General features: G+C 37.9%; 1 protein-coding gene across 4 annotated transcripts in view; it reads right to left on the reverse strand.

Moving 5' to 3' along the window:
- Zzef1 (zinc finger ZZ-type and EF-hand domain containing 1) overlaps positions 1-25,208 on the reverse strand; it is a 130,147-nt gene that overhangs the window by 86,014 nt on the left and 18,925 nt on the right. For all 4 annotated transcript variants that reach the window (XR_013436277.1, XM_078042683.1, XM_021734577.3 and 1 more), the window contains exons 3-14: positions 24,353-24,547; positions 22,522-22,693; positions 21,026-21,225; positions 19,453-19,663; positions 16,503-16,619; positions 14,992-15,170; positions 13,065-13,163; positions 8,724-8,815; positions 7,815-7,963; positions 3,252-3,363; positions 2,043-2,255; positions 688-788 (exon numbers count right to left, since the gene is read on the reverse strand). Coding sequence is in view for 3 of the 4 variants with exons in the window: in XM_078042683.1 (XP_077898809.1) it covers positions 688-788; positions 2,043-2,255; positions 3,252-3,363; positions 7,815-7,963; positions 8,724-8,815; positions 13,065-13,163; positions 14,992-15,170; positions 16,503-16,619; positions 19,453-19,663; positions 21,026-21,225; positions 22,522-22,693; positions 24,353-24,547 (1,840 nt within the window). In the remaining variant the exon portion in view is untranslated. The remainder of the gene's footprint in view (positions 1-687; positions 789-2,042; positions 2,256-3,251; positions 3,364-7,814; positions 7,964-8,723; positions 8,816-13,064; positions 13,164-14,991; positions 15,171-16,502; positions 16,620-19,452; positions 19,664-21,025; positions 21,226-22,521; positions 22,694-24,352; positions 24,548-25,208) is intronic.

Raw genomic sequence — 25,208 nt, forward strand, 5'->3', positions numbered from 1 at the left:
GCAAGAATACTGTACTAGGAGTCTGAAATGCAGGCCTCATCTGACATTGCCCTCCACTGAGAAGGAAATTCATTTCTGATCCTGCCATTTCATCTGTATAATGAGGATGAGTAACTTGAGCCCACAATGTTTCAGATTTTGAACTTTTTCTGATCTTGGAATATATGTACACACATGAGATATTTGTTGGTGGGATCCGAGTCTAAATATGGAATACATTAATGTTTCATATATACCTTATACAAATAGTCTGAAGACATCTTCATACAGTATTTTCAGTGTATCTGTAGTTGTTGGTTAATTTTTAGTGTACCCGTGTTTTGACTGCAGTTCATCATGTGAGGTCAGGTGTGGAATTTTCCACTTGTGGTACACAAAAAGTTTCAGATTTTGGAGCATGTTTCAGATTCTCAGATTAGGGATGCTCAACATGTACTACTAAAATATTCGACCTGCTTATCCTAAAAGTTGTGAAGTTAATCAAGTAAGAAAACATCTGTGAAAGCACTTCTTAAATAAAGTATTTCATCAAAATTTAAGGTATTTTTTTCAATAATAACCAAATCTTTCAAATCAGAATAATATATACGAGTAGAAAGTTAAAAAAAGAACAAACTGTCCATTCAGAATAGCAAAACTCAATGTTTTCACTTTTGTTTGTGATTATCATAACAAATTCTGACCTACTTTTGCTTTAGTTTACTGTAAAAATTCCAGAAGATCCGCAAATCAAGACCCGTAAAGTCCAGAAAAGATTTATATTTTAGGCCACTTTCCTTTTGCTGCACCTAAAAAAATCATAAAGACCAGAAAAAGCAAAATTAAAAAAAAAATGCATTTACAGCAATATTGTAACGCCTTTGTTAACTCATTGTTAAGGAGTGAGGTGGCTCCACATGAGTGAAATTCTCATATAACTGATACTCTTAACTACTAAATGTTTGTCAGGAACTATTTCTGGTATAAAGTTTTCTAAAATATTTATGTGTATGTACAATTTATATATATTGTATAAATTTATATATATTGTACATACACACATATTTATATATATGTATGTACATATATATATAAATGTATATATACACATAACCCTCTTAACACACACACCATACACACATCTGCAAAAGTTTCCTGACTTCATAATGCAGCACAGTCTTTACCTGATGGTGATTAATGTCCAGGACCTGTTTGACCCTTTCCTGCATAAGGACTGAACTTCTGTTGTAAATCCACCTGCTATTCCTAGGTCTCTCCCTCTAATTTGCTCTTTTCTGTTGCAATATGAGCTCTTAGATAACAGAAACCAAACTAGTCTTATATGTACTTTGAGTCACCAGCCTCTAACTGTCCTGAGGAAAATGAAAGCCAGGAGCAGACACTGTTGTATACACCCATGAGAGGGCTCCACTGGATTTCTGAGATGAACTGTGTACTCCATGGTAATGTTTATAGTAATCTTCCATTGAATAAATTGTCATTGGGTTTTATTAGTGGCTATAAAAGTTGGTATCAAACCCACAAATGATTTTAATTTAGTAAATAAATTTTATTTTAGTAAATAAATAAAATTCACCTAAACTTCAATAATAATTATCTTAAGACTTATAAGCCTCATGAATTTACTTTACCTTCCTCCCCGGGCAACCATTGCTGAGGACCCTTTATTTTTTAATTTTATTGTTTTGTAGTGCTGGAGGTGGAACCTAGGGTCTTGTGCATGCTAAGCAGACGTTCTTTCACTGAGCTACACACCCAGTCCTATGGCTAGAGAACTTTAAGCAGTGTTTGCAGGTCTATTTGAGGAGAGATCACAACAATGGCCACATGCCACTTAGTCTTTCACTGGCTAATGCCATAAGTGCCCAATATTCCACTTTCCTTGGCCCTTCAATGTCATTAGAGAAGCATGATGTCTGTTATACACATTCATACTGCCATGGTATAAGTAGACCCAGGTTTACTGGTTGGTGTTCATTTCTTTTAACACTGTCATTTGTTTTTCCTAAAGAAATGTAGTGTAACAACTGAGGAAAGCCTACCAGGTCATGGGCGAGTTGCTGGATGAACTGAAGGGTCCTGAGGAGCAGGGTGGCCCCACAGACACTCTCTGTGTCCTTTCTGCAGTGGGCACAGAGGATGTTTTGCTCTGCCTCTGCTCTTGCAGGCCGGAGGTACCCACTGATGCTCAAGCCTTGCACTCCCAAGCGCTCTGCCGACTCCTGACGGGTGCAGAGGAACTTCACCATCAAATACTAGAAGGGGAAAAAGAGATTTCAAGAGGACTCAGAATCCCTAAATACAATAAAAGTGGGGAAAAGAGTTTTGTGGGAGGTTCCAGATTTTAATAATTTATTAGATACCATTATGTCCACTAATTCGGATACAAAATCTACATCCAGAATCTACAACAAACAGAAAAATAGATAGTACAAATGCAGAATTAAGTCAGGTTTTGGTAAAGATCATCCTAAGAGAAATAGCCCTCTTCAAGGCAAAAACAGAATAAGAGAAGTATATTTGCCATTTAGTATGGTCACTTAAAAATAAAAATCAGATATGTGATGAAAACACACATGCCTTCAATGCCCTGAGGAACTCTCTCCAAGTCCCCAACTGATACATGCAACTCATGTTGTGGAAGCCCAGGAAACAGTCTTATCTGCTCAAAGCTAGGCTATTTTCAAAGTCCAACTTTTGTATAATCAACCTGCTTCTTAGAGTTTAAGTTATAATCTACTACTTAACTGCATAAATATCTACTGAGCATCTGATTTGTGTAAGTCCTAAAGATAGTTCTGAATTCTCTTACGTGTAAGATTTATGCTTGAGGTTAAAAAAAAAAATGGTCATTGCTTCTTTTGCAGCCATGGAAAAACATCTCTCTTGCATTTATACATGGACTTACTGTTCTCACAGCCTGAGATGCCTACTCTACATATCTTAGCCTGGCTAAAGATGAAGGCTAGTCAATTTCTAAAACTTGGCATCATATCACAATTCCTGGGAAGCCTTCCTGGGTGAATTGCAGGCTGGATAGAATATTCTGCATCTGGGCTGCAAAAGCCCTCTGAATTTCCCTTTATCACAGCCCATATCACCTCTCTCTCTTTCACTGGACTAGAAACTCCTTAAGGTCAATCCTTCTCTGAGGTTCAGTGTTGGCACAGGGCTGGTAAACAAGCAGTACAATATATACAAAATAAAAGCACGGCAGCAGGCAAACACATGAAGGCCACACTCATGCTTACTTTGGCAACTCTGCACTGCTGCAATTTGACATCTGCTTCATCCCACTCTTCTTCCAGCTCAAACCAGCCAATAGGATCATCCTCTCCCAGGTCATCAGATGAGCAACCAATCCTGTGAACACAAGGGTAATCACAAAACATTTTTCTATTTCTAAACTTCTCTAGTGTTTGTCAAGTGAGGCATCACCTGGTGGCATTTAGCTTATATAGAAAGCCTGTCTGTGACCAATTAGGGACTGGGTGTGGCAACTGGTACTGCTTGGAATACAAAAGGTAGTTGATGGTAATTGCCTCTCCATCTCTCAGGCTTCTTATCTGTAAATTGGGAACTATGTCAGACTCAAATATAATTTGGGAACTAAGAAGAAAGTGTGCTTCTCTAAATAAATAGCTCATCTAAAGAATGAAACATGAAGTGAGGAGCCTTAACTGAGATTCTCAGGAGGAAGATACAAACAAGGGCAGTCCCAGAAAGAACTAAGGAGAGATTTATTTTCTTCCCTAGGTCTGGTTAATATGTGTATGACCAGCCTAGATGAACACTTTCACACCTTGGAGCTCCGACAAAACAAAATAAAACAAAACATCCCAAAACCCCAGCCTTCATAATCCTCAGAATTCTTTCCTGTTCCTTAAGAAATCCTTCCAGGAAAGCATTCCAGCCTTGAAGCCATAGAAACACAACTGTGAGCCATTTCTTTTTGAAAACTGGGTACTAGTTGTACATGGTGCCTGCAGTTCCAGATACTTAGGAGTCTGAGATGGGAAGATTGCTTGAGCATATAAATTTGAGACCAGCCTGGGTAACACAGTGAGACCCCATCTCAAAAACAAATAAATAAATATTTAAAAATGCATATCTATTAAAAAACTGCATTTAAAAATATTTTTTAATTACAGGTGGACCGAACTTTATTTATTTATTTGTTTGTTTGTTTGTTTGTTTTTATGTGGTGTTGAGGATCCAACTCAGGGCCTCACATGTGCAAGGCAAGCGCTCTACCACTGAGTCACAACCGCAGCCCTTAAAAAACTGCATTCTTTAATGCTACTCCCTTTTCAGGAATTAAACAATTAAGAAGAAGAAGGTGGCTGTCTTTTCAAATAACATTCCTAAACATTACACTATTCTGGCTGTGATACAGTTACCAAGCTAGGAACACATGACGGATATGTTCAGAATAGTTCAGGCTGCATGGATACCAGCAACAAACTCGGGAACTATGACAAGAAGAAAAAAGACAATCCAGAGTAGATTCTGGAATAGAGGGGAAAAAAATGTTCTAGTAACATAACCCATTCTTGGCACAAACCTTTTGTGATACAATTAACCCTTAAAGAAACAGGTAGAATTCTCTTAGACCAAAACCAACTCAATGAATTTCATTCACAGCATACATATGAAGATTTTTACAATTCACTTTGGGTACTATCAAAGAAATGTCTGTGATATACAGAATATGCAGAGTGTCAGAGAAGAGAGAAGCAACCATAGTCACTAAACCATACTGCATAGTAGGCAAGAAGGGGAAACAAGAATTGAATGCTGTTGTGCTTAAGCAAGCATAGCAGCCAAACAGCTGACCCTGGAGCATGGTGCCTTACCAATGCTCAAACAAAGAAAAGAAAATGTGCAAGAAGATAGATGTGTGCACATTAACATTTTAATTTCCACACTGTAAAGAAACTGTTAATATATAGGCAAACTAATCAGGATTTAAGAGTAGTTCAGGCTGGAACCAGGAACTAAAATCATTAAGGGAATAGTGAATAAGCCTATATTTAGGTTTAAAAAAAAAGGGGAGGGGACTGCAGTTGTGGCTCAGTGGTAGTGCACTTGCCTGGCATGTGTGAGGCCCTGAGTTCAATCCTCAGTACCACATAATAAACAAATAAATAAATAATATCCATTGACAATTAAGAATATATTTAAAAAAGATGTGAAAGACCTTGTTTGACAGCAGTTTTATTTAGGGGAAATAACTATTTTAATATGTCCCAAGAGTGGGATATAGAAGCTTCAAATTAGGTGTCATTTTTGGCTATTATTAAAAAACAAAGCATTTTTTAAAAAGGCATGTGTGGAGCCAGATGTGGAGGTGCACACCCGTAATCCCAGTGACTTGGGAGGCTGAGGCAAGAGGATACCAAATTTGAGGTCAGCCTTAGCAAACTAGTGAGGCCTTAAGCAACTTAGCAAGATCTTGTCTAAAACATAAAAAGGACTGAGGATACGGCTCCATGGTTAAGCACCCCTGGGTTCAATCTCTGGTACCAAAAAATAAGTGTGTGTGGGTTGAGGATGTGACTCAGTGATACAGTGCTTACTTAGTAAGTAGAATGCCCTGGGTTCAATTCCTAGTACTCCCCCCACCCCCGGCGACAACAACAACAACAACAACAAAAATATGTGTGCATAGCAAAGGGAGATTTCAGGAATGAGACACAATTGTTCCAATTCACTTAGAAGGCTGAAATTAAGACCACCTAATAGAAATTACAAAAGTGAACTTCAGACAATGGGTATAGTTCAGTAGTAGAGCACTAGGTGAGGTCCTGGATTGGATCCCCTAGTAATGAAGATAAAAAGAAAAAGAAAGCTTCATATTCTAATCATTGAAGTTCCTTGATTTTCATCACTGAATACTCTGTGGAGGCAGAATGATCATTTGTCAGGGAGACAACAAAGGAATTTCAGTGAAGAGAAAGATTTATTCTAGATCTTTGCTACTCAAAGTGTGGTCTATGGATGGCCAGCATCAAGGTCACATGGGAACTTGTTAGAAAAGAGTCTCAAGCTCTATCCAAAACTAATGAATCAGAACCTGCATTATCACAACAACTCTCAGTGGCTTGAATGCATATTAAAGTGTAAGCAGCACTGCACTTGATAATTAAAGACTTGTATTAACTCCATTCTATTTCCTGTCAAATACCAGTACACAAATGGAAACTACAGTTCTGCTCTATGAGTTCTAACTTACTCACAGCAATAAGGGAGGCAACATTGCCCAAGGGTTGCCAATGACTTCTGTGACTACATCAATAGATCTGCTTTTAGCATTTATCTTATTAATTGCTGGGTAACAGTGGACACCTCAGTCCTGCTTTCCTGCTACTTCTCTGCAGGAATTTTTCTGTGTTGCCCCCTTATATTCTGGTGCCACTTGTCTTGCTTATTATGATGTCCTACCTTCTCTTCTTTTCCAAGTCCACACACCCTGGAATTCCAAAGTGATCTCTTCTAGTCCCACATTTTAAACTATTGTTTCAATGACTTCCTTTTCTATCCCTTCAGCCTAAGTTTCTCTTCTATGCTCTTAATTTGTTTGTTCAACTGGCTGCTGGACATTTCAAAGGTTTCCTAGAATGTCAAATTCTGCAGGGCCAACACTGAGCTTGTCATCTTATATTAACCTGTTTCTCCCTGGGCTATTTTCTATCCCAGATAAAGGTGCTAACAAGATCCCCAGCTACCCAAGCCCCAATGCCCCTGCCCCCAGACCTAGTGCCATTTAAGTTATCTTCTCTCTCTTGCTCCCCCATTGGTCTGTTCCCAGGAACTGCTATTTTGAAATTCTAGGAGTCTCTTTTATCAGTTCACCTCACTCCATTGCTATAGCTGCTGTGGCTGCCACTCTGGTCAAGGTCACCCCAGCTCTGACTTCCTGGGCAACAGTGCCAGACTCCTTCTATCCCACCTGCCTTTGTGATTGCTTTCCTCCATCCATGCTGTACATAACACAAGCCAAAGTAGTTCTTCTAAAACATCCTAACTGTACATTTTTCTTCTTTGAAACTCCTCTATTACATGCTTCACTCTCCTCCCTGCTCTACTCCCCATCACCCTCTCCATAAGGGTAAATTTCCCAGTGTCCAGGTACTTTCCCCTAATTCAGGAATGCATTATTCTCCAGACATTCTGAAGATGTGTGACCCTGCTCATAAAAAGAACAGAGTAGGAAGCAGCAAACAAATTAACACACATTTTTACATATGCAGTCAATGTTATCCACTGTGGTGGGTTAGTGGTACTTTTTCTTTTTTTTCCTCCTCTACTGGTTATAAAAAAACACTTGGCAGCTTTATTAATAATGTTTCAAATTATATGTAATCCAAATTTAAATGAACAGGAAGACTGATAAAAAAATTATGGTATATTCACATAATGGAATACAACCTAACAATAAAAAAGATGAATGATGACACAGATGAAAATTAAAATCACATTGAGTAAAAGAAGGCAGATATGAAAGGATATACACTCAATGATTCCATTTATATAACAGTCTAGAATAGGCAAAATAAATCTACAGTGACAGGAATCACAATGGTGATTGCCTTAGATGTGGAGGGTACTTGATTGGGAAGTGACTGTGAATTTTTGGGGGATGATTGAAATGTGCTATGTCTTAACTGGATAGTGAATAAATGTGTGTATAAAATTGTCAAAACCCTTGAAATAGTAGTGGTACTTTTCTATAAAAACAAGAAAGCATATTTCACCAATTAGAGAATAAGTACATTTTTATCAAGCACACAGATTTTTGATCTGCTCCTTACCTGCTTTTTACAAATTGCCTGAGCTCCTGAAGCTTCCATTTGTCATATTTTTCAAACCGTTTAAAGTGTTCCTCTGCATGAAATTTATCAGAAGGTGAGTTATAGGCAAAAACCAGGCCACACTGGGCACCAATGCCGCCACGTCGAACCTGAAAACAGAGATCAGGATGGAGAACATCAAAGTGGTAAAAGTTCTACAGCTAGCTGGGTGCAGCAACACACACATGTAATCCCTTCAACCCAGGAAACTGAGGTAGGAGGATCTCAAGTTCAAGGCCAATCTCAGCAATTTAGCTCTAAGGTAACAATAAAAAATAAATAAAATAAAATGTTTATAGAAATTGTGATTTTTAATTTGAAGAGAGAAAATATCACACAACTGACCATCTTTATGAGTCATATCTAAAACCTTGACTGATGTTTGATCAAGTCAAGCAGGTTTAGAGGCTGAGAAAGGGATTAGTTTCTAGAACACTGTGAGGAAAGACTTATGTAAAAGACACTGAAATGGACAAAACGAAGCTCAGTGGTAGAATGCTCCTGGGTTCAATATACAGTACAAAAAAAAAAAAATTCTATGGCCGTTTCGTTTCCAATTAATATGGTTAAATTCAAACCTCTAACACAAAATCAAACCAGTGAAATGATACTCAGACTTATTAAGCCACAGAAAAGTGAGAAAGCGGCATCTCAAGAAGTGTTCTTTTTCAATCCTTACAGTCATACCATTCACAGATTTCACTAATCTATCCATCTTTGTGTCCTTACCCTCTGCTATAGGCCTGACAAAGGTCAATAATCACTATATACCCAATGAAACAGTAACAATATGGCCTTCTAAAATGTAATCCTACTATTTTAAAAAAAATAAGTAGTAACATTGCTTAAAGAAGTTAGTAGGACAATTACCATGATTCTGATTTGTGTAACTTGGAAGGCAGACTCAGTTCCTGCAGAAAAAATAGTACTTGCTCTGGTTTTTCCAGTCTCTGTAAGAAAACCTGAAAGAAAGAAAAAATGTACAGTTAGGATGACTGTGCATTTTTATAACCCTAAGAACTAAGATCACAAAAACAAGGGGGTAGCTAGTCTATCTGGTACCATCATAAAAATGAGTAAAGGTTTCACCTTTGGACAGATGCAACTTCCCTGACTAAGCCCTAGGTAAGCAGAGCACCACCCAGGTACTATTTCCTCAGAGCACAACTCTTCAACCTTACAGGCAGCTCTACACTGAAGTAATGATTAAAAAAAAAAAAAAAAAAAAAGGTTTATAGAGATAGTGAGTTTAATTCAGAGACAAAAGACTGCACACTCAATCATCTTCCTAAATCATACCTAAAACCATAACTGATGTTTGACTGGGCTGATCAATGCAAGCAGGCTTAGAGGTTGAGAGAGGGATTAATTTCAGAAGACTGTGGGGGAAAGACTGTAAAAGACACTGAAATGGACAAAAAAGAATCACTGGGTATCCTGTCTAACACGTTCTTTGGTTAAATCCATCTTTTATTGTCTCTAAGCTATTCTATAATTCTGTGGGGGTTGTAGGATATTAATGGCAATGCAAATGATTCCTGTTGGAAATAAAAATTGTGTTCTGTGGAAATGAAACTGATTATTCCTTATGGAACTAAGCAATTTTGAATCTAACTGTAAATTAATTTCAGTATTCTTACTGTTCTATGTGTATTTTATGAATTCTCCATTAATAAAAAGTATGTCATGTTTGTTTCCATTTGCACAGCAGTCATGATTTACCTTTGTCGCTAATTTTCCTTTAACAACTCACAAAAAGGTCTTCTGCAAGACTCACAGTTGCCTTTCCCTTTCAAACATCTTTATACATAAGGCAAGCATATGGTCACATCAGCATTAAGTGACCATTCTTCCTGGAACCCTGACTTGTTCTCAACCATTTTCCCTGTCAAGATGAAAAGACTGAAACCAATTTCATGCTTCTTATTTCATTATACTCAATTCAGTAAAATAAAATTTATGAGCCTGAATCTCCATAGAACAATGTGCAAAATTTGTCACCAAAACCAATGAAAATGAAATCTGAAGGAACCTGTACTAATTCATAGACAGATGCTATGATTTAGTTCTACCAAACAGTAGTTCTGTAGACAATTTTAAGAAGGCATAGTGGCAGAAATGCATAAACTCTCCTAACAGCAATACCAAAAATTATCCTAATTATTGAACTAAAATCTTTCTCAGAGGTCTGGATGACTCTATTTGAAAGTATTTATTGCAAAAGAAAATAAATAGATAATTTTTTAAAAGGAGTCTACTGTGAAGACCATTAATACTACCTAGAAGTTAAGTGCTTAATCAGCCATTTAAGTTAGTCTCAAAGTTGTAGAAGCAATAATAATTTAAAGCAACAGAATTGGAAAGACAATATTTTTTATATAACACTGTCACCAGGTACACATTTAAACTTTTGGTTTTTTTGGGGTTTTTTCTGTCTTTTTGGTGATGCTGGGGATTGAATTCTGGACCTCATGCATAGTAGGCAAGTGCTCTACCATTGAACTACACTCCGGCTCATATTTAAGTTATTTTTAAAACGGGAGACACACCTTAAAAAAATGAAACCTTATGTTTCCTTTTCCGGGTAAAAAACCAGCTTGGAAGTTTAGTTGTGATATTTTATATCTATGATCATTTGACACCCTACCCCTACTTGTCAAATTTACTCTCTCAAATGACAGGGAAAAAAATTAATCAACCATGGATTTAAAGGACTTAAGCTGGGCAGAGTGCATGCCTGTAATCTCAGCAACTCGAGAGGCAGAAGTAGGAGGATCGTAAGTTCAGTCAGTCTTAGCAACTTAGTGAGACTCTAAACAATTTAGCAAGACCCTGTCTCAAAATAAAGAACATAAAAAGGGTTGGGGGGGGCTGGGGATGTGGCTCAAGTGGTAGAGCGCTCGCCTGGCATGCATGCGGCCCGGGTTGGATCCTCAGCACCACATACAAAGATGTTGTGTCCACCAAAAACTAAAAAATAAAATATTAAAAGTTCTCTCTCTCTCTCTCTAAAAAAAAAAAAAAAAAAAAAAAAAAAAGGGGTCAGTGGTTGAGAGCCCCTGTGTTCAATCCCCAGTACCAAAAAAATAAATAAATAAAGGATTAATATCTTCCACTTCAGTTCCTACTAACCAGTTTTCCTTTCATTTCTAAATAAACCTTTATGTTTACATTTTAAAGTTTTTATTTATTTTTTTGAGGTAGGGGCCTCACTAAGTTGCTAAGGCTGCCCTGGAACTTTGGATTCTTCTGCCTCAGGCTCCCAAGAAGCTTGGTTAAGTCCTGGTGTATGTCATCATATTAGGCTCCAGTTTTCCTTTAAAATACCAGACCAAGTGGCAGTGGCTTTCAGGAATGTTAACTTTCTGGAATGTTGGCATTCGTTCTCTGGCATTCTTGGGTACTACAGTGGCACCTGTCCACAAATGGCACATCCCTGCAGTGGTGGAACCTGAGATAGACCAGTGAACAGAACTTTCATCCTGTAAGAGGGAAAAAAAATCTATTCTTCCAAACCCAGCAGTTCTGCTTGTAAGGACTTTGCTCTTGTCTCTAGAATCCCTTTTTTTAGCACAGCAAGAAACCCACAGGTAACCTGAGTTACAATATAGGGAGTTATAATGAGAAGCCCAGGAGGAACTGAGGGTTCCTCCCTCACCCATCCACACAGAATCACAACAAAAGTAACAAAGCTATCAGCTACAGAAAGATTTTCAAATTCACTCATCCAAGGGGGTGGAAGGTAGGAAGGAGAGGTAGGTCCATGTCAGACACAGAAAAAAATAACAAAGTATTAAAATCATACACCACCAAGAACTAGCAAATGCAACTTGCAGGTGTAGGAAAAACTAGTGTAGGTTTTTCCAACTTAAAAGTGTTAAAAATCTACATTCTGGGCTGGAAATGGTAGCATGTGCCTGTATCCAATCCTAGCTGCTTAGTAGACAGGAGGATCCCAAGTTGGAGGCCAGCCTAGGTAACTTAGTGAGACCCTATCTCAAAATATAAAAGGAAAAATACATAAATAAATGAATATAAGAGGGCTGGGAGTGTAGCTCAGTGGTAAAGTACCCCTGGGATCAATCCCCAGTAAAACAATAACATCAAATCCTCATTCTGGTGTCAGATAATTTGGTTCCACATGCTCCAGAGGCAAAAATTCCAGTTTTTCAGAATGAAGGAAAATGTAAAGGGTCTTTGGCAAAAAAGTCTTACATTTCCTGTGTAAAGTAGGAGAAAAGTACAAAGAGCTGTCTCTACCTCCTCCCAACCTCACTGGCTTTAGATGGCAGGTGACTCAACAGACCTAGAGAGTGGCCAGACATGATGCAGTGAAGGAAATTTTCCTGCAGAGGTTGAACTGCTAAGGGAAAACTAGGGAAACCATCTTGTGCAAGTATAATGCTTAAGAGGAGGTACTGAGAAGAGGAGGTACAACAGGGAAGGCATGTTTTCCTAGGGGTTTGTACTTAATTGGGGCTAAGAATGAACACAGGAAACAGGAAAGAGAAGAGGCAACACTGAAAATGTATGAATGAAGATAGCAGTGCCGTGAGGAAAGCCAAAGGGAAACCAATTCAAAGCAACAAGCCATGTCTTCCTATGTTCTATACCCTCCTTTTAAAAATCAGCGAGATTTAAAAAGGTACCGTAAGTAGAAAAGTGACACATATATGGCACTGAGCTGGTGGCCACCAAGATGGATGAGGAACAGACTCACAAACACCTCCTGGATATGCAAAAGAACCACCAGCAAAATGAAATGCCCATTAGGAATCATTAAGTTGATACTAGGGATGAGTGACGCTTCCTCCTAGGTAAACAAATGCCGAAACAGCTGCATTGGGGGAATACCCCTTTTAGCTGTGTTTTCAGCAGTGTGGTGCTACTGATCTATTGAATTTCTTAACACTTTGATATAATACATCAGAAGGACAATCCAAACTAAAAAACAGAGAAAAGCAATAACTTTCTGTTGTAAGAGGAGAATTTGCTTTTCAAAACTTGAGTTTGAAAAGCTCTCAGACTTTCAAATACTTGTAAATTCTTATAGGTTATTAATACCAATACAGATTACTAACATAAATAGTTCAGCAACTATTGCCAACAGGCTGAGGTAAAGACTGCATGCCTGAAAATGTCAAAGACCAGAGTATGACTTCACACAGCAGCCTTCTGAGCACACTAGCAATTGTCCCACCCACTGCTCACCATCCCTCGTCCACGGTTCCACAAGGAGGTTTTCAGGTCCTGACTTGTCTTCTTTTCCTTTGACATCACAAGCCTGAAGAGTCAACTGGAGAGGTTTACCTGCCAAACAAAAGAGAAGGCGAGCCTTAAGTTAGCTCTATGAAAAAATGAAAACTAGTAAGCATTGTGGGTGGAAATGCAGGCCTATAGTTACCCACACCGTTAATAAGTTATTTATTTATTTATTTATTTTTGCACCAGGGATTGAACCCAGGGGCACTTAACTCTAAGCCACATCCCCAACTCTTTTAAAAATATTTTTAGTTACAGTTGGACACATTATCTTTATTTTATTTTTATGTATGTTGAAGATGAAACCCAGTGCCCCACACATGCTAGGCAAGCACTCTATCACTGAGCCACAACCCCAGCCCCCGAAGCCCTTTTTTATATTTTATTTAGAGACCAGGCCTTGCTAAGTTGCCAGGCTGGCTTTGAACTCTCCTCCTGCCTCAGCCTCTGGAACCACTGGAATTATAGGCATGCACCACCACATTCAGCAAAGTTACTGATTTTAAAGCATGATATTAGGCAAAAGTGGACATTATTCCTCTGTGCTTTCCTAAAAGAAAAAAGTAGAGCTATGTCCCTGAGTGATTCCAAAGAGAGGTCTCTAAAATAATCACTGTTTCAGTAACAAAGCATATTATAACATAGATTAATACTACAGATTCAACATACTTTGTAGGAGGTGGAGTCCTAAAATATCATTTTGACGCTAATAATCAGTTTTACTAGTATTGTATTTTAAATATATAAACAATGTTTTAGGTTTTATTTCTTCAAAACATCTCTAGGAGATGTCTCAAAAATAAATAAACAAATAAAAAGGATTAGGAATGTAATTCAGTGGTGAAGTGCCCCTCTATTCACTCCCCAGTACACCCCCCAAAATATCCAGGTTAATTTTAATAAAAATCAATTTTCGTTACGGTGATCTGACTTCTTTTAGTAATATAATAAATACTTGTTAACTTCTAACACCACCCATAACTGGCTAATTATCTGCTGTTCCCCTCTCAGAACAACTAATCTGAATCATAAGCTTTCCTGAAGAACACTTCAGCTTCTAGAAACTACCTCTCCCTCCTACCTAGCCATGCCTGAATCAGCACCCTACCTCTCCAAATGTAGAATGAAATTGGATTTAAAATACATCAATTGTATGACTTTAGAAATTAAACATAAAATTAAATCATAAAATCATATTAAAACAGAGGTACAAATATCACAGCAATGCCTCTATTACTAAAGAGGATGGGATCTAATATCCAAAGTTTGTGAACAAAAACTTATTACTAGAGGTCAGGATGGCAAGCAAGTTGTTCCTCACATGACAGGTGCAGTCATTGGGGAACAGCTCTATGGGGTCCTATGTTAGGATGGACTGCAAATGGGCCCAGGAGGGGAAACTTGTGGCAACTATGTACAAACATAATTCTAAGAAGCTGTGTGGGGATAAGAAGGATACACTCTAAGCCAAGGATCCCTTTGCACCAGGTCTTGACTAGCTTCCTCCCTCCAGATGAGAAGTACTCCAACTTTTCAAATTTCTTAACCTACCCAATATTCACTAAAGATGGCTGTGTTCAAATGCCACCAGACATAGGGACTATTTTAATAAATCTTGGGAGTATAACCCAGGATACACTTAAATGTCCTCTTCTGCCGATCCTACCATAAATAAAACAACATTCCCCCTCTCCCTACCAGCTATAGTAGAAGTCTTGCACTGGAAGGATATGCACAAGGAATCATGGTACAACTACAACAAAAGACAGTTCACAAACTACCCCCAAAAGACAGGAAGATGCCAGGAGGGCCCAGATTGAGAATGCTTTTAGGATTTGTCCACTGCTGGCATTTCTATCATGCCTTGGTCATTTACCGTATTTGAGGAGCAGGTTCTGTCTGACTGATGCCATGGATGAGATGAGGGACGAGGCATCATACCCTGTGTTCAGGTGGTCAGTGATGGTACACAGAGAGCTCATCACTTTGGCAACACTTCCTCTTGCTAGTGCAAAAGCCAGAAGAGTCAGTTCCACCTCTGGGGTAGAACAGCAGCTATAAAGAACAGAAACAACAACAACAAAAACAAAAAAAGACCTCTTCACTTCCAAAGAATATAAAGAAACCCAGATAGCTCAAAATCATGTAATTGATCAGTGAGTGAAATTAATCTGCCATATGCTTTCTTTCTTATCTCTCACTGTTTTTTTTTTTTTTTTTAGTACTTAGGGATTGAACCCAGGGCCACTTAATCATTGAGCCACATCGCTGACTCTTTTTTAAAACATTTTATTTTGAGACAGGGTCTGGCTAAGTTGCTTAAGACCTCACTAAGTTGCTGAAGCAGGCTTTGAACTCGAGTTCCTCCTGCCTCAGCCTCCTGAGTCACTAAGATTACAGGAATGTGCTACCATGACTGGCTGCCATATGCTTTCTATATATTCATCAGAAATACTTTATTAATATCCTTAAGATAACTTAGGGAAAAACTAAATCAACTCAGGGGAACCAGGGAATTAAATTCCCATTTCTGAAATCATACTCTATAAATACTAAATGATAATCATAAACCAAAAATAAATGAGCTGCTGCAATAAGCCTTTACTATTCAGAAATCTGTGGTAATGAGTTGGCTTGGCTAAAGAGTATGTTTCTTGAGAAGCATGAAATAATTATATTTACTCCCTTCACATTTCACTGCCTTTTTAAATACATCACACTGACACACTTAAAACTATTTAGATATCAGGGTCTGGTTTGTCTTCTAACACAGTAATGTCCCCAGAGCTCACTGAGGCAGAGCTGAGTGTCCCTACACTAAGTGTTCCCTCGGTCAAACAACCAAGAAGCCCCTTCCTGTTCTATGTAGAATCAGGCCTGATCCCTGTGCAAAGGTAAGCAGGCTCTGAGGGCAGTGGCCTGGGGATAACAGTGAACTGAGAGGTTTCACATTTTGAACTTTGAGACATCTCTTCCAGATGAATCTAAGGACTTTTCCTCCTGTCTGAATAATTCTAGAGGACAGGTGATACCAATAGGACTAAGGATGAACTATTATTTCACTTTCTCTTCAGTCACAAGATAGAGATTATTTTCAGTAGTAATTTTTAAAAGATATCTTTTTTAAATTTTGAAAGACTTAGTCGAGTGTGGTGCACACACCTGTAATCCCAGCAGCTTAAAGACAGCCTTAGCAACTTAAGGAGGCTGTAAGCAACTTATCGAGACCCTGTCTCAAAATAAAAAATAAACAATAGTTAAGTACCCTTGAGTTAAATCACTGGTACCAAAAAAAATTTTTAATAAAATAAAAAATTTGAAAGACTTAATATGCATACATGCCCTCCACCCCCCACAAAGAGTTTACCTCATCAACCTTGATTTTACCTAGTTATTCTTATGAGGAAGCTGTCCACTTCTTCCAGGACATTGGGAGACAGGAAAGTGGAGAAATCTGTAGATCCTGGTGAGAGGGAAAGTGGAGGCATGTGCTGTAGTGCCTTCCTAGAAAAGTAATAAGCCAAACATGCATTAGACAAAAACATTATTGTTCTGATTCATCCCTTATAAACAGCCAGTATGCCTACAGAGAACCTAACACAATATAAACCAGCCTTATCCCTAGGAGTCATAGTAGATTAGATTTAGCTAAGTAGTGTAATAGGGTTTCTTTCTTTTTCAAAGTATCATTTCCCTCTGGAAAAGTTTATGGGGTACTCTAGAAGCCAGCATTTATTTTAAGTAGTGTAAGCGAAAGACAAACTACAGAAAATTCAGGGGTTCTTGGGGAATCTGACCTCAGAGGCAAGTGCAGAGTGTAGTTCAATAGGAAGCCTGTTTTATACATAGGCTCTTAAGATCTATGGCATCTAAAAAGGTGTCATGAATTTTATTGTGTTCTAAATAGATTAACACCATCAAGTTCTCTATTCCTGTGTGTATGTCTTGGCCTTTCCACCTTCATGTCTCTTAATGTTTCTCTTTCCTCATCACCTCTAAATGTTTAGCCTTATCTTTCTGAATCCCCCAAGGATTTGTCTTCTCTGGACTAGTAGTCAACTTTTCTTTTTCTTTTTTTTTTAATTTGGGATTGAACCCAGGGGCACTCTACCACTGAGCTACATTCCCCACCCTTTTTATTTTTTATTTTGGAATGGGGCCTCACTAAGTTGCTGAGGATAGCCTTGATCTTGTGATCCTACTGCTTTAGCCTTCTAAGTCTCTGGGATTACAGATGTGCATCAACACATTCAGCTCATCTAACAAATATATACAACAAATGATTAATGAGTCCTACCACATGTTAGAAGCTATGCTAGGTGAATATACCATGAAAAGCTTGAAGGTATACCACAAGTGTATCAAAAAACCCTCAAAATTCTAGAATTGTCATTTTATGACAATAATAATAATGAGTCCCTGAAACATTTTTATTTTTGCATTTCAAGATACAGCAAAGCTAACACCTATGTCAATTTCCCTTCTGCTCTGATTTCCTTCTTGTCCACCTGACAAGCTGTCTTTGGGCTGTATGGCAGCTACACTCAGGTACAGCTCATCAATGAGATCTAAGGCATACAAGTAGCATGTGATCATTTGCTGAGTTTATTTCCACTGATAAAAGTAAACACTTATGTTTCAAATATACTTTTTCTTATTTATTTTTCCTCATTGATCTTTTTCACAATATATTTTCAATTTTAGGAAAGTTTTAGATAACTGATTTTTAAAAGTGAAGGGGTGCATAAAAATGTCATTGATGATGCACTAGTAAAACTAAGCAGGATAATTCCATTCTTCAATAACCTGGCACATCTTCAAAATAATAATAATGTAGAAAGCTCTTTCTTTCCCCCTTCCTAAAAATCTAGTCTATTTGGTAGAGCTGTACAAGCTGTACAAGTGTGCCAGAGGTGGGGAGAGCCATGGTGGCCTACAGTCGGGTATCTGCACAAAGGAACAGATCAATTGAAATGCAGGTACCAATGATGGCAAGAAGGGTGGCCTAATACAGGGAAGAGGACAAGACTCTACAGAGGACAAGAAAGGTGGCCATAGCAGCAGCCCTGCTAAAGGTGTTGAGCAGGAGTAAGAAGAGAAGTGTGTCTATGCAAGGACAAGGACAACAGGACTCTGACTATATAGAAAGAGGTTGAGGAAGTAAGTACAAATATGAAGGATGATGGCAGCCAGGTTTGTCACTATCAGAGAAGGCAGTTACAAATCTTGAAAGGGAGAAAACTAGAATGAATTCTGTAGTACTGGATTAGAACTGAAAGTATCAGTGTAAACTCAGTTTTTATTTTCATAGAAAAATAATACAGATATAAATGTTTATACAATATTCCTATACAAATGGATTCTGCCTAGCTATGTCCACTGAAAGGATATGAAAGAAGTAACACCTTGACAGTAATGAATTTGTCCAAAAGCATCATTATCCACTAAAAAGGACCCTGATTCCTTAGAAAAATGTTTGATTCTAGGACTAAGGGAGGGAACACTCAAACCTGCAATGTCTTGTGCTAAAAGCAGCAGCAGGGTACATGGTGTTCACCTGAGTCCCAGCTATTTGGGAGGCTGAGGTAGGAGTATCACTAGACCCCAAGAGTTTAAAACCAGCGTAGGCTACAGAGTAACACCCCATCTTCCCCACAACACACACACACTGACACGCATACATGCACGAGAGAGAGAGAGAGAGAGAGAGAGAGAGAGAGAGAGAGAGAGAGAGAGAGAGAGAGAGACACATACATACATACATACCAGTAAGGAAGTATTCTTAAAATGAGAAGGATATTAGCTAGATTGAAGGGGTTGCCACTGGCCAAATCTGGGACAATTTAAGCACCCAACCTGTGGCTAATTATAACCCAGTTAATAAGATTCCATGAGTCTTTTGTGTATGTGTATGTGTGTGTGCAAATGTTCCCCAGTAGATAAAGAAACAGGCACAGCACAAGTGACCTCCTAAGACTGAGGTACTCAGTGAGCTGATAAAGACACTGGAGGAACTGTGTAAGGAGAAACAGGAAAATAGAATGGATGCTTCTTCAAAGTCTGTGAAGTCAGGGCTGGTGATGTAATTTAGCAGTAGAGTGCTTGCCCAGCATGCACAATGAGGCCTGGGTTCAATTCTCAGGACAGCAACAAAATAAAACAGTCTATGAAGAAAGAAAGCAATGTGGAGCTGAAAGGTACAAATAGAAGACAATAGGTAACCAGGGGTGAGCTATTGACTGAGCCCTGATGATGGAAGGCTGTTCAGTGACATTCCATAGAGGGGTGGAAAAGAATGAGTGCACCTTGATGGGGTGGAAAACAGAGATCGACTTACTGAGTATTGTGCAGCACTGTCTGGACAAAGGCGGGATTTGTCTCCATAGAAGCTGTTACCAGAGATGTCAGGAGAGACCAATACCATATTGCCGAAGCATCTGAGACTGAGACCCCAGACTTCTTAACTCTCTGAAAGCCAACAGCCCTCAGACCATGAATCCTAGTGTCACATCCATCGCTAAGACAACGCTTTATGTTAATCTGGACATCTGTCAAGCACAAACAACAAATTCAGTATTGGATTGACTTCTTTAGTTCAGTAAATGCTAGGCTCTCAACTAAAAGCAAAATGGTAATTGATGTTTTGAAAAGAAAATTCTGAAGACATACTTTGATGACAGAAATAAATGTGCACAATGGAACTAGTACATAATAAACCTGTCACAAAACATTGATGAATCGAAGAAATTTAAAGAGTAATTTGTAAAATTAAGGGTGGCTTATCATAGAACTTCTTAAGAACTTGTGAGTTCTGAAAAGTTATAATGCTTCACAAAGAGCATTATAAATCCTGACTGAACACTTGGTGAGAACTTTCTAGAACTCTTCCTAGAGTTTGAAATCTGGATTGAGTTATAAAGCAGCTGGCTCATAAGTAGTTGTGCAATCAAGTCCAAACAGAAGACACAGACATGATTCACTTTTAGGAGATGTCACAATTTCTTATTTGAGTTTGGGGGTAGGTGAGAAGTTAAAAAGGACACAAATTAGAGAAAAGAGCACCAAAGGGGGTAAGGCAGAAAGATTCTACTCCACAAGCTTTACTACTTCTTTGCTTACAGGCAAAACACAAAGACACTATCTCCCTAGGCCTCAGTTCCTCTGAGCCAAGTAAGAATACTTCTTTTGACTCAGGAAAGCATTAGAAGAAATGAGACAAAACATGAAGTATTCCGGCTCCCTGAATAAGCCTGGAAAGAAATCACACAATTGTGATTATTTCCAAAAAGCTATGTGTGAAGCAAGGTGTAACAGTATAAAGTTAGAAATATAAATGTACAAGAATAAGAGTGGGTTAAAATTGACTTATTTTTACAACATTAAATAAAGGTGTTCATGAATATATGAAACAACAACACATCAAAAATTACCAAAGAACTTGAGTAGATTATCATTTTTGTAAAAAGATATGTATAGATAAATATATATGTGAATATAATGCTTTTTTTTAAAAAAAAAGTGTGTGCATGTGTGTGTATGTGTGTGTGTGTGTTTATACATGTGCACATAAATACACAAATACACGAGAAGTTATGGAAGGATTCTCACCAAGGTAGTCATACTGACAATCCCTAGGTAGTAGGATTTGAGTACTTTTGTTTTTCCATATTTTTCTAATTTTCCAATAAAATAAAAGAATAAAATATTTTAAACTAAGAAAAGGTTTTATTGTTTTTCAATAGTTTTAAAAACACTTATGAGGTGAAATAATGATCACTTATGTGTGTCTCATGAGAAGCAAATCAAATCTCAAAAGAAAACTAGCAGCTTTTCTACTTCAAAGGTTCTACTGCTAAAAAATAAAACTTCCCTTCATCTCCTCCCCATCCCCTTAGTTTTGTTTGACTCACAGAGCTGACTGATATTGGCATTTTCCAGCAGTGTCACATAGCCAGTGACATTGCTGGGTATGTGCACATCTCGAACTTCCTGAAGATCGCCGGCACTCCGCCCCACAGCTACTGTCACCTGCTGTGGCATATAACTCTGGTCAGTGGCAGCAACTGCAATGGACAGGTGCCTAAGCACAACATCTGGCTTCATTTTTAAGCTGGAAAACAGAAAGCAGAAACCACAGTGTTTATATGAATGCACCTTGATGGGGTGGAAATCAGAGATCGACTTACTGAGTATTGTGCAGCACTGTCTGGACAAAGGCGGGATTTGTCTCCATAGAAGCCATTACCAGAGATGTCAGCAGAGACCAATACCATATTGCCGAAGCATCCTAGACTTAACTCTCTGAAAACAACAGCCCTCAGACCATGAATCCTAGTGTCACATTCATCGCTAAGACAATGCTTTACATTAATATGGGTCAAAAACAAGACCCATTTCAAAGGTCTGATATTTGATATAACCAAACACTGATTTTTCTTAATAGCAACTAACTTAAATACTGGTTATGAGTTTCAAGGTCCATATGACATTCCCAAATCTCTAAAAAGCCTTTCAGGTCAAGATTAATCTTATATTTCCTTTTCAGTATTAGGATAGGCAGGAAGGGACAATATGAACAACAAACATTCTAACAAAATTCCTTTACATGCCAAGAAGCAAATTCTAAACTGCATTCCCTAAACTGAGTATATTCCCTTATCTTTAAATTAGGTAGATGGTTAAAGGTCAAAAGTGACCTACCCCTAAAAGAAAATTAGAAAATTGTTTCTATTCCTGCCAATTAAACTTAGCCCATTTTCTGAAGGAAAATGTGAAAATTTAGACAGCAGTTTCAGAACTTCTAGAAATTCCACAGTTTACTGCCAAGAACATCACTCCAGGATTCCTGGCCATCCTACTCTCTTCTGCACTGACTAACACATACATGAATTTTGAAAAAGTATAGAAGTACAATTACATCTATGTAAAAAAGTTCTTGTCCTTTGTAATATTAATTTTCCTGAGAACTACTGAAAAGGATCTGAAATCAGTATTATAAAATATTAGTCAAATGTTACTTCTTCCTTTTAAACATCAAATAAAGAAACTATATGTTTATGAATATGTGAACCAAGCTACATGATTTTACATGATTCCTTATACTTGATTGAGGCATCTTTACAGAAAGCTACTCATAAGAAAAAAATTGGGCAATTGAGTACAAAACATTCCAAATTTAAAAAATAATAAGCCAAGCGCAGTGGCGCACATCTGTAATCCCAGCAGCTCAGGAGGCTAAGGCAGGAGGAATGGAAGTTCAAAGCGAGCCTTAGAAACTTAGCAAGACTCTGTCATTAATAAAATATAGAAAGGGTTTGGGGATGTAGCTCAGTGGTTGAGTGCTCCTGGGTCCAATTCCTGATACCTAAATAAATAAATAAATAAATAAACGTGCTGTGCTACCTACCGAATCCAGTGTGAACGGGCACTGCCATCTGACTGCCAGTAGGATGATGTTTCTCCATTTGTCATCTTGTCAATGTCAGCAGGGTTGGAGGATGTTTCTATATAAGCATAGCACTTTGTTACTGATTTGAGTTTATCCATCTCTGGGCTTCTGGTTAGATCTCCAGGGCTTTCTGCAGGAAAATCAGAATTTACCACATGACATCTCTTTCACAAAGAGAAAAAATGGTCATTTAAAATATCTAACAGAAAATGCTTGGTCACTTTGGCACCAGAAACTGTAATGTTCCTTAAAATCTCCTTCCAAAGAACCCATTGGCCAAGAATTGCCCATTATCTCATTATAGTACAATACTCAAATCACTGATATATTTACAAAAAGATGCCAAGAGAAGAAAATGGTTTTTTTTTTAACTCTATTTTTTTAAACCTTTACTTTATTTATTTATTTGTTTGTTTGTTTGTTTGTTTTATGTGGTGCTGAGGCTTGAACCCAGCACCTTGCACATGCTAGGTGAGCGCTCTACCGCTGAGTCACAACTCCAGACCAGAAAATGGTTTCTTATACTTTGAGTTTACATTTCTTTAATTATGAGTGAGGCTTTTTAAGCCACTTATGTTTCTGAGTTCTCCCTCTTTCATTTTCTTCTGGGTCACTAGTCTATTAAGTAATGCACTTTATACATTGTATCATGTATATACACCATATAATAGCTAACATTTACTTGAGTGTTTACTGTGAGTCAGGTTTTTCTGTTTGTTTGTTTTGTTTTGGTGGTTCTGGGATTTAACCCAGGGGTACTTTACCACTGAGCCACAACCCAGCTCCTCTCTAGTACTCTTACTATTTTCTCTCCAGTTGAACTTTTTGATAAATCTGAAATCTATTTTAATGAGTGAAATGAATAAGAATCTAGTTTTATTTTTTTCTCCAAATGGCTAAATAGTTGCCCTAACCCTATTTGTTGACAACTCATCTTTTCCATTCTAATTTATATAGCTGATTTTATCTGGTTCTACAGTTCCACATAAACTTGGATCTATTTCTGAACCCTATTATGTGCCAGAGACCTGTTTAAACACCTCAACTTCTGTTACCATCACTAAGTGAGTCTGAGGTAGTTTCTCTCATTTATTCAATATATATTCCTTAAATAAATATTCTACTATGTGACAGAGGAGTCTCAGTTACAAAGGATAAGGAACCAAAAAAAAAAAAAAAAAAAAAAGCAACACAGAACAGCCAGGCACAATGGTGCATGTCTGTAATCCCAGCTGCTTGAGAGGCTAAGGCAGGAGGATCATGAGTTCAAAGCCAGCCTCAGCAAAAGTGAGGGTCTAGGCAACTCAGTGAAGCCCTGTCTCTATATAAATTAAAAAATAGGGTTTGGGGTGTGGCTCAGTGGTTGAGTGCCCCTGAGTACAATCTCTGGTACAAAAAACAAACAAACAAAAAACCTCCCACAGAACATAGGTAACAAATAATGCTAAGACTTCAAATAATCAGTGCTATGTAAGTCATTAAACCTACAAGGTAATATTAATCAGAAGTTGGAAACTGAGGAAATGGAGGCAGGGACTATTAATTAGAGTAATGAAAAAAGGTATCCCTAAAGTCATATCTAAACTGAGAGATGAATGATGAGAAACTAAATCTGGCTGTGTGGAAGGAAGGAAGGAAGGAAGGAAGCAAAGATCGATCATATTAGGCTACAAGCTGGTTTCTATTACGTTTTCAGAAATAAAGGCTGGGACAATGACTGGTTCATCTTATTAAATGCATGGTTTAGAAGAAACAATGATAGAGTCAGGAGAATCTCCTATGTACATACCCTTTTCTTTTTGTACCAGTTGATCCAGAGACTCCTTTAGAACCGAAGACCGCATGGTGCACATGTTATTGCAGTGGTCCAACATCGGGTAGGGAATTACCATGCTAGAGATCCGATTGCGATGCAGGAAGCGAAGTATCATTGATGAGTGAACACCAAGGCCTTCTTTTGACTCTGAAAATATGTCTATAAAACCTAAAGAGATAAAATACATTTTTGGTGTTTTGGGGAAGCTACTATAATAGTTTCCACACTCCCTGTCTGGTGGCCCATCTGAATTGGCTGAACTAAAAGTAGTTATTAACAGCCTTCATTGATATTTTCAGCCTTAATTATTTAAAAATCTAAATAAGTTTTAAAGAAACGAACCATTGGCAATCTCAGTTTAAGAATTATTTTCATTTTTGTTGGATAGACTTTCAGAAGATGAAAAACAATGATTATTTGTTTTAATTCAAGTGTTAAAAATGTATAAGAAAAGGGAGAGAAAAGGGATATTGCATGGAAATGGAAGAAGACCCTCATTGTTACACAAAATTACATATAAGAGGTTGTGAGGGGAATGGGAAAATAAACAAGGAGAGAAATGAATTACAGTAGATGGGGTAGAGAGAGAAGATGGGAGGGGAGGGGAGGGGGATAGTTGAGGATAGGAAAGGTAGCAGAATACAACAGTCACTAAAATGGCATTATGTAAAAATGTGGATGTGTAACCGATGTGATTCTGCAATCTGTATTTGGGGTAAAAATGGGAGTTCATAACCCACTTGAATCTAATGTATGAAATATGATATGTCAAGAGCTTTATAATGTTTTGAACAACCAATAAAAAAAAGTATTCAACTTTCCAATTAAA

Source organism: Ictidomys tridecemlineatus, chromosome 3 (assembly GCF_052094955.1).
Source record: "Ictidomys tridecemlineatus isolate mIctTri1 chromosome 3, mIctTri1.hap1, whole genome shotgun sequence".
NCBI lineage: Eukaryota > Metazoa > Chordata > Mammalia > Rodentia > Sciuridae > Ictidomys > Ictidomys tridecemlineatus.